A 14,244-nucleotide genomic window follows, 5' to 3' on the forward strand; every position below is an offset into this window, starting at 1 on the left:
GACCATCCCTTGTGAATCTAACAGTAGCATTTGCTATTATAAATAACCGGATCTGTGCAACCAACCTGCAGAGTTTGGGTTTGGTTTGAACGTTCCTGACACCATCTCTCCCAGACTGGAGGAGGAATTCCCACTGGATTTACTGCTGGATGGATAACACCGGATAGAAAGAGCAGTGTTACTGTAAAAGCTAATGGGATGATTTCATCTGTCAAACACCACCGCCCACGAATAAACTCACTATCTCCTACAGTCATAAACTGCATATTATACTATGTTCTTGGATTTAAATAGCATCAAAGAACTGGTGAATCAGTGATGTGTCTGTAAAGTAAGGCAGACTTCTACTGAAAGATGAAAGATATAAATACATACAAGACAAAAGCAATTGCATTAATCATCGACTGGCGTGCAGTTTGTCGATTGTTCTTTCACTGTAAATATATATGACCTAAATATGTCATCATTTTTCTTTCTGTACTATTGTGATAACATGGCTTTGTGATAGAAATCACAAAGTACCTCACAGTGACAAGTGCTTTTTTTTGTATTTTATGGTAACTGCGAAAGGATAATAGTACTCAGCACCATTAATCGTCTCGGTGACTACAACCCAGCATCCCATCTGATGGAAAATTCTGTGGTGGCTCTGATCCAGGTATACCTCCGAGAGCCTGGACCACACAGCACAACTTGGATTTCATCCACCTGACATGCTGCTTATCTGCCAGCCTCTACTCATCCCTAAAGTGGCTCGCTCTCAGTACAATCCCAAACCCTTCAAACTCTCTTTATCCCCTTTGATCCATGTCTCTTCTCTGCAATATCTGTTGCTGCTGCTGACGCCTTCGCTCTCCCGCACTCATTCAGCCTTCCTCCTCCTGCTCACCCAGGGAAGCGTCCTCTCTTCTGTTCCTGTTGAAGGCGGATGTTCTCCAGCTTCAGTGGGCTGGGAATGAACCCAATGTCACAGCCCTCTTTCACCAGGCGTCCAATCCACCAGTCATTGTTGTATTTCTGAAAAATAGAACGAGAAAAGTCTCAGCGACAAAATCCCAGAATTTAAATTAGTCCCTAAGAGTAATCCATTGTAATTAAGTGAATTTCCTCTGTATCGGTATGCAATACAGCGAAACAGCTTCCACATTACAAATATCTCTATCCAAAAATATACCTTTATCACTGTTCTTACTGTAATTACAAATAACAGTGTTCAGTAGACTAACACAAATATTTCAGAACGCAGTGTACTAATAATACAAAGTACAGACAGGATCCTTTTTTTATTGGCTGGCTGGATTTCAGTCAGGGCAAACAAATAAAGAACGGTCAAACTGACCTTAAAGCAGACTGCTATTTCTGCTTTTACAGGCGTCTATGATGAGACACATTAGTGAGCCCTGCACCACACCAACTGTACAAAACCAGAACATCAACTCATCCGGCTCATGATCCAACTTAAGTCACAGGTTGCTGTTTTGTGTGTCCAGACAGAAAGTTGTATTGATTTGCTTTAACTAGTTGTTGTGAGAAGCCTCACAAACAATCATATCAGGACATATTAATGGAGTTTAACTCAAATCTGAGGAGTGGCAATTTTTGTGGAAATGGAAAAGCGCAGGTAAAGTAAAGATGATAGAGAGTGTATTTACTCCAGGGCCTTGTTCAGACTACCAGCTTAGATATGTTTTTTGCCCCCACATACAATAGAATCACAGCAAACTACGCTCCTGCTCCTGGATTCAAACTCTTAACAGCTTAACAGGAAGCAATGTATGAAACTGGGAAGAACAACAGTCTGTGCACACACAGCAAAAAAAACCAAAAAACAACTTGTTTGCTAGCACTTTGGGGGAAACCTATGTGATGGAAAGCTGCATCTTAATCATGGCTATATAGCTACAGATGCTCAGGTTGTTACCATGACAACCCATACAGATACATTAATGAAATCTGGACGCACATTCAGTCTGTTAACTTAAAAGCTACATTTTGAGCCTAGCTCTTTTTATGAATATCAGATTAACTTATGACTCTTTTCTTGGCTCTTGCAATGAAAAAAAAAACAGAGATAGGTCACAAGCTCCATGATGGGAAAATTTGTTACACAGAGAGTAGCAAAATAGCTAACATGAAACTCTTTGTTTAGTTGAAAAAACACTTTCTCCTGTGGTTAAAAACTAAACTGTGCAGGCTGAATTGAATCCCCCCCTACAGTGCCACACCGCAACTGAATTGCACCTCTTTGATGTGGAGGAAGTCCTTGGCATCAAAAGATACAGCCGTGCCAGCCACGGGAACATCCTCATCCAGCGCACCACAGTAACTGACATTGGTCTTCACTGCAAACGCAACTGCTTTAGTCTGCAAGACAGAAAGGAGGGAAGAGTTTTTGTAGCAATAACCATGTATATTAGCAGTGAATAATTTGGTTCAGACAATCTATCACAGAATGTGACATTTTGAACAGCACCAGTGTGCCCATCGTGCTCGAGCATCACACATGCAGAACGAATGGCCTGCAGTGAGGGGTGGGCACTGCTGAAGAGAAGCTATTTTAGACCTCCTGACAACAGTGGCTGGAAGACAGCATCAGTAGTGATCACACCACATCTACAGCAGGTAGCAGGGAAGCCTCATACCAAGGCCATAAAACCACATTATTATTATTATTATTATTATTATTATTATTATTATTATTATCATCATCTGCTCCTGCGCAGTGAATGAACTGATCTAATTGCGTGATCTTAATGCTTAACTGTTTAATTTCACCATTATTTCCTAAACTGATGCAGTAATAAGTGTCACGGGTGTTTTCCTAATGTTAAAGGCTACATTTCACTGAAGTACTTAATTGCATTGTTGTGTTTGTTTCATGTAACTTATTTACGGTGTGAATGTTGGCACATGGTGTCACTTTTACAATGTTGAAAACTGTAAAAGTTCAGAAACAGTATGGCAACCTTTACACAGCCATTAACACAGATTAGTAGGGCAACCAGTGATGCAAAATCCTTTTTTTATGTGATATACAGCCAGTTATGGTGCTCCGTAACCCATAAACAGCTCCTAGTGAAACTGACCTTTGCTCTCTCAAGCTGAACAGTGGCCTGCTGCTCCCTCTCCTGCCGGCCGCCCTCCTTCTCCTCCTCCAGGGACACATCTGAATCAGATGGTCGGCTTGTGTAGGAATCAGCTGAGCCCTGAAGAAAAAGAGAACACAAAACGTGGAAACAAGCCATTAGCACAATAGATGCAGGTACTAAGGATAAATAACCACAGGGTGACATAACTTTCTTTATGCCCTCCAGATTAAATGTGACATCTTTGTTGTGCAATTTCATGTGTCCTGCACAGACAGATGCAGGGCTTGGCAAAAGCCTATTTCTTAAAAATATAGAGACAAAGAGATTTTTATGGAAACCCAGGTGTGTGTATGTGTGTGTGTGTGTGTGTGTGTGTGTGTGTGTGTGTGTGTGTGTGTGTGTGTGTGGGGGGGGGGGGGGGGGGGGGGGGTGTCATATGTGATTAGTTGAATTACTTTCCATGCAAGATCAAAGGCTGACCCATTCTAAGATGACGGTTGCACGAATAGCTGAAAAGATTCAGAAGCTATTTTTTATTTCAAAGGATGAAATCGAAGCCGACCACGGCAGACCAAATACAAATGTCAAAAATCTTTTATTCCCTTGAAAAAGGGCTCATTTGAAAAAAGGCTCGTTACTATCACAGTAACATAATTTCAAGTTTAAGTGACATAAAAAAAAGGAAATTTGAATAATATGATGTTCATCTCTTATTTTCTCAGGGGTAACGCACTATTTAAGTCATAAGTATTGTTTTAAAGGAATAGTATAAACAAATGCCCCCACCCACCATCCTTCTCGGATTTGGAGGAGAAAGCTAAAACAACCTTAAGTCATGCTTTTTGTTAAAAGCAATATAACATTCAATTTATGAAATATAATACATCACTTATTTTGCTTTATATGGTTCATAGGCTTTCCCCTCCCCCTCCCCCCTTTTATCAGGCCAATGGTAGGTCCAATTCAGGTGCATAATCCTAGCTATAGTGGCCACTTTAGCATCAGACAAGGCTGGCTGCCATAAATCTGTGTTGAGTATAGGCTGTCAGTTAACTGTCTACCTCAGCTGTCAATATAGCAGGTGTTCATGTCTATTTACTCTGAAACTTTTCACTCTTTGTGAAAAAGAGTCTGATGAGTCAGTGAAGCTCACTTCTGTCAGATGAGAGTTAGAAACTGAGGATATCCTGAAATTTTCTGTTGGTAAGTGCAGGCTTTGCTGCTGTTAGCCTCTGTTAGCTGCTGTTAGCTGGCGTTAGTAAAGGTTTCACGTGATGTGAGAATGTAATCAAACTGTCTATCACAGGGAAAGTGTGAGTTTATACATTGTCTGTATAAAGTTTACTTTAAGACAGACATGAGAACAGTACTAGGTCTCTTATCTTAATTCTGACAGGTAAGTTCAAGTTAAACCATTTCTTGAAACTAATTTATTTTAGTTTTTTTTCTGTAACTTTTAAAATTTTATTAATATCCACATTTTTGCTCCATACTGTGTTTTTCCTATACAGACACCAGGAAAAGTAGAAATTGTGCATGGTAAATATAAGGTTTGGGGGATTAATCGATAGAGACAGTTGAGAGAGGCGCCAAGTACAGGAAGAGCTAGAAGGTCAGTTGGTTAGCTCAACCCAGGGATTCCCTCCTTGGGGCATCAGTACCAATGTGGTGTTTTTGTGTCGCCCCTTTTACTATATTTGGGTTTGTGGAGAGTTTCAGGCTAATTCTTGTCTGGCATTATTCTTACGTATGTGTGCCTGTATATAAATATAAAGTCTGCTTCAGGCTGAAGATCAGTCTCATCACATGTCATAACTGTCACTCTGCAGCAGAGTCAGTGTTGGGCATTTTAACTGCTGGGCTAGAGGAGCAGTAAAAACACCCACCCACTTATTCAAGGCAGATAAAATGATTGTGAACTACAACAAGAGCAAGATTCTGACCAACTAGCTGAAAAAAATGTGTCAACATAATTTGAAACAACAGTGAATGCTCAGCTGGGAAGCACATTTTCCCACAGCAGAGAATTATTACAACATCATTGCACTCAACAGGCTCCAGGCATCAAATACAGTGAGCTGCCCATCCTGCAGTGAGGGAAGCACACTGCAGGATATTTTGCACAGCTGATATTTTGTCCTCCCTTATGGTATTAAGAAGGATTAAGAAGGAATAATTACTGAAGCAATTTGCAAACTTGATTTGGTGGGAGAGAACATTTCACTTATGTGAAGCAAGTTCTGTGGGAGGAAAAAAGTGCTTTTGAGTTCGTAGACACAGCAAATAAATTGCCAGCTGGCTTGGTGAAACAGATCGCATCTGTGTTGCTGTTACAGTAGCAATAAAGGCAAAGAATGGCAAAATGGTGTTTTGCACCAAAGAGCTTATGGATAAGTTCAATTTAAATGGAAACTGGGGCTGATGTTCTTGTAACAGCCATGCACTAAACAATAAATCTTTTTGGGTGCCAGACCTCACCAGTATCCTGACTAGAGTCATTACAAGGTTCCACCAAGAGCCTGTCGCTACTACTGCTAATCAACACCAGCAAAGCTCTAGTAATACAAAGGATGGTTTGGACACCCCACCAATAAAAGGCATCCTATCCATTGTGACTTACATCTGTGATTCACTGGGAATGTGTGGTTTTCCAGCAAAAGGATCGTCTAAGACCTATGCAGGCCACAGCACAGCTAGCATGATTCAATTCTTGATAAGCAGTGGTCCAATTCGATGCACAGTTGATTTGAAGTTGCCCAGTCTCCAGTTTGTTCCTGTTACCTGTCTGCTTACTTGTTGGCTACCCTGCAAGCCTCTGTGCCACACTTCTGGGAATAAACCATTTAAAACTATTCCTGCCTTCCTGGATATTTAAGGTGACTATATCAGCTTAATGCTATAGGCTCATGAGAGTGAAACAAAAAGAACACACTTCTTGCACATGAGTTGGGATAATGGACCTGGAGTACAAACCCATCAGTCATAACAAGTGCTTTCAGCCACAGTGTACAAGGCCTCTATTTTCAAACAGGGCTGACTTATAGTTTGCTTACACTGTCAACTCACAGCAGTAATGCAAATCTTGGCTCTGAGGACGTCACCTTTGGCTGACCGGTACTGTTACTGTTTGTAATGCCATGTGGGAGAACTGGCAACAGTTCAATTTGCTACAACTGCACCATGGCAGAACAGAGTGTTTGAACACTGTGAAATCTTTTAATTATAGTGGTAATATAGTTTTTGAATACACCGAATTTTATGCAGTTGAAAAATTGGTGAAAAAGTGTTTATTTTGAGTTAAAAACAGACTAGTTAACAATTACAGGGACAAATAGAGGAGATACTAAACATTAAAAATACCAATTTGTGACAAAAAACAGACACTCACACACTCCAGAGATATGGAGGTTATTAGGTTACATGGTCATTATTGATTATCTGTAGGTGTGAATGTTTCTCTAACTCTCTGTGTTAGCCCTGGGACAGACTGGTGACCAGTCCAGTTCATACCCCACCTTTCACCTTATGGCAGCCGGTTAAGCCCCCCTCCCATGAACTCTATAAGCGGAAGCAAATGGACAGATGGATGCTCCTGTTGATGCGCCAGGGACCAGCACTTTCCAGGGTTTTCAACTTGGACCAGTGAGCAACCAGTCAGCCTTGCATACAACCCAGTCTACGCATGTGTAACATGCACACATGCGCAGCCACTAACACGGCGTTAGTGTAGACGCTCTTCACTGTAAGAGACAATGTAGAAGGGGCCTGTAACAGCAAACCTAATCAGACACCTAAATCATAACCTACCCAACTGAACATGGACATTTTAAGTTAAAAAGGCAAAGTAGCCAAGGCTAAAGCTAGCAGCCTCTGTATGAGCAAAGAATCAAAGCAGGCGAGAGGAAAATTATGGATACAAGTAAAACAGAAAAAGTCAATGTCCTGTTATGTGATGATTCAATAAAATGACTATATGTTACAATCCCTGATAGTGCATTCCTTCAAATGGAGAAAGTCTTGAGGGATGGCTACTATGAGGAAAGGCAGCCCGGAAACTTTACCAGCGGGACACGTCGTTGTGTGCCTCAAATTCACAGGGTGTTTCAGTCTTTTATCACAAGCTATTCTGTCATTTTTTAGTTTTTTTTTTACCTTCCTTGGTTAGGTTTAGGGATTAGAAATCTGATCTAGATTATAATATTAAAATTTGGGACACATCATCAGTAGTGGATGTAGATCCCATAAGATTATAAACATTACTAGAAATTGTTTATTATTAGTGGTAATTTATAGAGGAAATTGTTACTTTAGCAACAAAACTATTAGAACCAAACCTTTCAACCATTTTGAATGCTGATATAATCCATGCAGTTTTAAAGTCTTGTGATAATTGAAATCAACTTTAATTTTGATAATGCTTTACAGTAACTGCCTAATTAAGCAATCAGAGGCATTTTCAAGATACTACTGAGAAATGCTTCAAGGACTATTTTATATAAACAGCCACAGCATTTTAAAATCCTGTGATGTTCTAAACCAAAAAAGTCCAATAAATGGCCAAAGCAACATACTGTAACTTTGCCTTAGCAGACTTGACCAGTACTTGAGATCACAGCTTATATGTTGTTAAATTGAGAAGAAAACATTTCCTGAGCAAAATATCAGTCAGTTACCCTCCTTTGGTCTTTGAAAACCTTCCAAAAACAATCCAAACCCATACAGTAATCAAAATTAATGTAGGTGCAGATGAATAATTACATAAGCATGGACACTGGACACGTGTCTTACTAGCAGGAAAGGTCTAACTCAGTGCACTGTATTAGACTGCATAGAGTCTCTGGGGTTCAAATGCTAATTTCTGCTAATCAGTGCTTTCCATTCAGGGTAGAGGCAATGTACTATGTTCTGTGGCCTGCAGGCGGCTGTGCACACCCTTCTCTCCAGGGTCATGAGCCAGTTATTCCCCTTGTCACCAGCATTAAATAAGGGAAATGGCTGAATGATGAGAGGGAACATAGCTGCTAAAATAGTTGCCACCAGCAATGTCAATATCCTTTATGATTCACTGGCCTCACAGTTCATGTAACCCACCTGCCTGCAGGCATTAATAAATCTCTTTATTTGCAAATCTGGCTGCTTCCTGCAGGCATTAATAAATCTCTTTATTTGCAAATCTGGCTGCTTGTATCTGTCACTTAGACTAAAGTTACAGGAACAAAGCACTACAGACATTCAGTTAACGCTTACTGTGAAAATGTTATGCAATATCTGAAAAGACGACTATGCTACCAAACCACGTGGTATGATGTAATGTATAATGAAGGAGTAATGACGTAATGCATGAATGTATTCATTCATTTTAATGACTTCTTTTCTTTCATATCGCTGTTCATCAATCAAAGCAGCTCATTTCCCACCATGTGACACATGAAACAACAAGTGTCCTGATTAACATCAAAACAAATGAAGAAATATATGACAGCAAAACAAAATCCTTAAAAAGTGTCCATCATCCATCCATCCATCCTCCCTCTTCCACCATATCCCAGCTACCATAGGGCGAGAGGCTAACACAGAAAGACAGACAACCATTCACACTCACATTCACCCCTATGAGCAATTTAGAATCACCATTTAACCTAACCCCACTAACAGCTTGTTTTTGGATGGTGGGAGGATGTCAGAGTACCCAGAGAGAACCCACGCAAAAACAGGGACAACATGCAAACTCCACACAGAAAGGCCCCACCCAGATGGAGTTAAATATCTTCTTTCTAAACAGTATTGTGCCCCGGAGCTGTCATGCCATCCATCCACTCAAAACAGAACAAAACTCAGAATATCATGTTCCTGTGTGTGCCAGAAATAAACTCACAGAGAACAAACCAACACTCCGATTCTGTCTGTCAGCTTCATTCAGACACCATGATATTTAATAACTGGGGAAACTGTGAAAGCAGATGTCAGGAGATGATGAATGATTGAAAAAAAGGCCAATAATTAATACAGTAAAACACAATACGTCATTTCAGTCTTTAACACTTATTTAAGTTGAACACTTAATACACACTAATATTTATGTGAATGTGCTCAGTTACACCAGTTTAAATACAGACATGCCTTGTTGCTTCATACCAGTATGTCTCCAGCTCATCAAATCAGGCGGATTCTGCATTCAGTTCTGCCGAGTAGCCAGCTGGTGGATGTTCAGAGTCCTGCAGTTTCGGCTAAATGGGCTGAAAAACTGGACTTTAGCATAAATGTTTACCTAGCAGATGACAGGACAGTCTGTTCCCCCATGGATGCTGTCAGACGCTCTATTTAAAACAACCTATCCATGCAGGACAAGGACTGAAGAAGGAGGGTGCAGCTATGCCATATTATAAAAAGAGCATCATTTGTCTCATTTTAAAAATGTCATATGTGGTGAAGAAAGACTTTTTGAGCAAATGCCAGAAAATAGTTTGTTTTGGGAATATCTTACTATCGTTGAAATATTACAACTAAATGCCAAACGCACACCGATATTCCAGTTTCATCTTAAAATATGTGAAAGCTGTGATTCTTCACATATATATGACAACGATGGTGCAAAGCTGCAGGCAGCATGACACATGCTTATAAACCCTTGACATCTGACTAAGGCGTGATGTACTGCTTCGAGGCCGTCGTCATCAAGATCATCTGGTGTGTGACAAACAGAACTCTCGCTGTATGTGTATGTATGATATTACATATGTGTTATGTAATATAACACATATGTAATTATGTTTTATATTAATGCAATTAACGTACGTTAATGTAATTATTAACATGCTAATAATTGCACGTTAATAATTACATTGCACAGCATCTTGGTCAACTGAGGTTGTTTCAAATATGCTATATAAATAAACTTGGACTTGGAATTGTCATGGTTTGCTAATGGGAGTGACTTCAGTGTTATGGAATTATCTTTCCAAACTTTTTCATCAAATGCATTTTTTTTTTTTGTTATGCATTCATCTCTTGATATATTTCATCTACCCATTTTCTGCTAATTCCTTTTCCAATTTAGGCAGTCTAACCCAGCCGTCTCAGGGTAAAAGCTCAAACCCATACCACGTGGACACGTCAGTAGAGATACAGAACAGAACCATTGGAGCTAATGTTCATTTCTAAGGTTAGAATCACCAACCAGCTTACCATGCATGTCTTTGCCCTGTTGGAGGGAGTCAGAGTACAAGGAGAGAACCCATGTGGCACATGGAGAACATGCAAACTTGACACAGAAAGGCTGAGCAGTGGATTCAGAATCGGGATATTCTTGCTGTGAGGCAACAGTGCTCACTACCGTGCCACCCTCTTTATGCTCACTTACCCCAGGAGGCAAGGAGGCTCACCCAACTGTTGTCAGGGATCGACTCGGGGGACAGTGGCAGATGGAGAGTTTGACTGGGTCAGTACACCTGAGAAACTTTGATGCAGGTCTGCTATGGCGAGCTCATGGAGGACACAAATCTCGCATGGAGCAGTAGACAAAATCTTGTTTGGATACTGATTTCTTCATATTTGTTTCTCTTATATTTCCATCCTGTCTGTCACTTGTGAAGTAGTTGGAAATGCATTTGATTATTTTTTAAAGTGCCTTAATTTTTTTTAGTTGAATGTCTTTTTCACTCCCACTGGACATCAAAAATTAAATGAAAATAAATGGCAAAATGTGTAACAGGGCATTTGTACTAGAATAAGTCTTTGAAGTCAACCTGCCAGGCTGGACAGTGTGGATTAATGTCTTTGTCCAGGGCTTGCAGGCGTCTCTGCTAATGATCCATTCAGAGCCATGGGAGTCTTTGGTTGGTACAAATAACTGTTATTTACTGCCTCATTACAAATGAAATCTATAGCTGGAAGAGTGGAGAAAAAGAAATAAAACCACCACACAGCTGCCCACTGCAGAGTATCACCTGATGTATGTTTTTTTTCTTTTAAAATAGCAAACTACAGCTTTTTGTAACAGAGAATAATGTACATTTTATCTTCAACATGGAGGCTGGCTTTGTTTATAACATGAACCTATTGTTTTAAACAGTAGCTTTACTTTTACATTAGATTATAATGTAAAATAACATTAGAAAATCTAGAAAATGTTTATTTTTCATACCTTTGTGCACGTTTATTGGAAGCAATCATCTCAAAAGTAAGAATAAAAATCCAGTTGTTACTAGTATTAGTGTTTTAAAATCAGGCCATATTACCTCAGATCCCTACATTTGCCACTGTACAAACCTGAAGTTATTAATGCATGACAGAGACGTCAGTCAACACAATGCATGTCTAAAATTACTGTCATGCACATTACACAAGCAAAGACTCCTATCCCCCGCCTTTCGTTTCTGCACAAACGCACAAGCTGTGGCTCATTATCGAAGTGTCAAGTGGCCGGTCTTGAGTCCGTCATGCCACACTCTAACCTTATCTGTCCAGATGCCGAAGCTCGGTCCGTTCTCCCATCTCCAATCATCTTCCTCCCCTGACCTATGTGACTATCAGTCCCAGACTGTAAGACGAAAAGCATTCCCTCCTCAGCACACCCAACTGGCACCATCACTGCATCCACTAGCTTTAAGGGGTAAATGTCTCTAAGTTCTTTGAAAACCTGGCCCACTTTGGGCCTTTAGCTCCTTATGAACTCACTCTGTTAGATATACCTGTTCACTTGCTCATGAATGTAAATATCTGAGCAGCAAATTCAATGCATTTAGACATGTAGACATCATCATAAATATTTTGGTGAAGTTAACTGAATTGAGCATTGCATGATTGTTGGTCGCAGTCTATGGCATTTTCCTACAAAACCATTCAATTCAATTCAATTTTATTTATACAGCGCCAAATCACAACAACAGTTGCCTCAAGGCGCTTTATATTGTAAGGTAGACCCTACAATAATACATACAGAGAAAAACCCAACAATGATATGACCCCCTATGAGCAAGCACTTTGGCGACAGTGGGAAGGAAAAACTCCCTTTTAACAGGAAGAAAACTCCAGCAGAACCAGACTCAGCGAGGGGCGGGGCCATCTGCTACGACCGGTTGGGGAGAAAGAAGGAAGACAGGATAAAAGACATGCTGTGGAAAAGAGCCAGAGATTAATAACAAGTATGATTCAGCGCAGGGTTTTGGGTATACACCTCTTGGGTTTACAGAGAATGGCCAAAAAAAGAGAAAATACAGTATCGCCCTTAGTACCATCTCAGCACCCTTTAAATGCCAGAGTTTGCTGACTATGTACATTTTGCTTTTGCTTCCAACAGGATGTGTCCTGTCACAAAGTTCAAATAATTTCAAACAGGCTACTTTACCATGAGTATAAGTTCACTGTACTTAAACAGCCAAAAAGCCAATAGATCTCAATCCATGATGTATGCGGTGGAATGGGTGATTTGTTGACAGCAACTGCAAAAACTGTTTGATACTGCGATGTCAAACTGGACCAAAATCCATGAGCAAAGTTTCCAACACCTTTTTGAACCTATCCCACAAAGAATTAAAACAACTCTGAAGACAAAAAATGGATGAAACCTTTGAGTACCAAGGGGTCCAGTGAGTGTATAATGGAAAGACTTGGTTTAGAAATAAACAGTGTCTTCTTCAGGCGCTGCGTCCACGTCTTATTTGCAATAGTAAAACTACTATGAGCCAGCGCAGAAGGTTTACTGGGCTTTGTGTTTTTCATAATACCTGTTATAAAGGTGAGTCATGCAGTGAACAATACTGTATGTTTGCAGAAGGGTAGAAAGTGGTTTACATCACTACCAGAAGCTAGGGAAGGACAGTGACTCTGCAAAAAAAAAAAAAAAAAATAACACTCATATGGAAGTTTCTACCAACTATGTTCAACTGACTCTAAATATTACATCATCAGATAAAAATGGATCAAGGCCACAAAACGGAAAGTCCTGCATGTTCTGCTAAACATTTTTAAAATGGACCAAAAAGCTGCTTTCTGGGTAGTCTTGGGTAAAACACTTGTTCTGGATTTTTAATTTGGAGTGTTAATTTTACTTGACTAACATTTCTAGTGAAACTGTCCGAGGGCTGAAAAATGTTGAGCTTTGGAAAAGAAGGAGTAATCGTCAAAAAAAAAAAGGTGGGAAGGTCATAAACACCAAACACAGAGATTATATTTGTGTGTCAAACAATGTCACTCCAAAACTCTTACTGAAAATAAGTCACACAAGAGAGCCTGCAGCTTAATATATGCTGGAAATGAAATGAATGACAAGTCTGTGTGACATTCCTGGCTTTAAAAAAACAAAACAAGCTAAAGATAAGTGCTGATAGCAAACCACGGGGTCAGTAAGGTCAAAGGTGTGTTCTGTGACGCTGCCAGTACAGCTAAACATGGAACAATGTGGAACACAGCAGCCCAACAGAGTGCATGAACAAGTTCTCCAGGTTTGATTTAATAGTACTCATTAAAGTACACAGAACCAAAGGCTGCCTGTATTGACAGAAATACTCATTGACTGATTCACTGTAATTGACCAGCAGGATCAAACGTAGTGTGTTTTTGACTTAGTAGTAATGAAGGAATGAATGGATCCAGTTTTATCCTGTATGAGACAGTTTCTAGAGAGTACTGGGATTTTCCCGAATCCATTTCCCGAGCAGTCTCACATGGGAGTAAACTGTCTTCAGGCTCATTAGTTATTCTGACGTATAATAATAATAAAAAATAAACATGTTATTTCTGGATCTTGCTGTACTATCAGCGCCTAAGAGAGTAACTAAATTAAGAGAGTTATTTTGGGCACCCAGAGCTTTTGAGTGTAAGGCCTGAAATTTGACTTTTTGGAAATAACTCCCAATGCAGGAAAGAAACAACAGCAAAGAGAAGCTACTAATACCACACCACCTACAAAACTTGGCACATAAAAATGAACACATTTTTCAAAGTCGCAACAAACAACAACGCAAACACAGAAAATCTCTCTGTATACGCTGCAGACAGGACAGAACATGCTAACTCTACTTTTTAGTCTTTATGAGGCAGCCGGTATCTCAGGTGGACTTATGGAAAGGTTCTGACAGATTCTGCCTCAGTGGGATTCCCTCCCTCCTCCCCACCTGGCAGCAGTTTCTATATTCCTTTCCTTTGTAAGCATTTT

At 40.0% G+C, this 14,244-nt stretch overlaps 1 protein-coding gene across 4 annotated transcripts in view; it reads right to left on the reverse strand.

Moving 5' to 3' along the window:
• The window catches only part of cacnb4a (calcium channel, voltage-dependent, beta 4a subunit), a 33,434-nt gene that overhangs the window by 9,707 nt on the left and 9,483 nt on the right, over nucleotides 1–14,244 (reverse strand). For 2 of the 4 annotated variants that reach the window (XM_084954520.1, XM_084954523.1), the window contains 4 exons: nucleotides 3,087–3,206; nucleotides 2,242–2,364; nucleotides 890–1,017; nucleotides 66–142 (listed from right to left, as the gene is read on the reverse strand). In XM_084954520.1, the coding sequence (XP_084810646.1) occupies nucleotides 66–142; nucleotides 890–1,017; nucleotides 2,242–2,364; nucleotides 3,087–3,206 (448 nt within the window). Of the gene's footprint in view, nucleotides 1–65; nucleotides 146–889; nucleotides 1,018–2,241; nucleotides 2,365–3,086; nucleotides 3,207–14,244 lie in introns of all 4 variants that reach the window. The other 2 variants (XM_084954519.1, XM_084954521.1) reach the window with 1 other exon arrangement.

Source organism: Perissodus microlepis, chromosome 16 (assembly GCF_051167445.1).
Source record: "Perissodus microlepis isolate ML-2025 ecotype Zambia chromosome 16, ASM5116744v1, whole genome shotgun sequence".
NCBI classification, from domain to species: Eukaryota; Metazoa; Chordata; class Actinopteri; order Cichliformes; family Cichlidae; genus Perissodus; species Perissodus microlepis.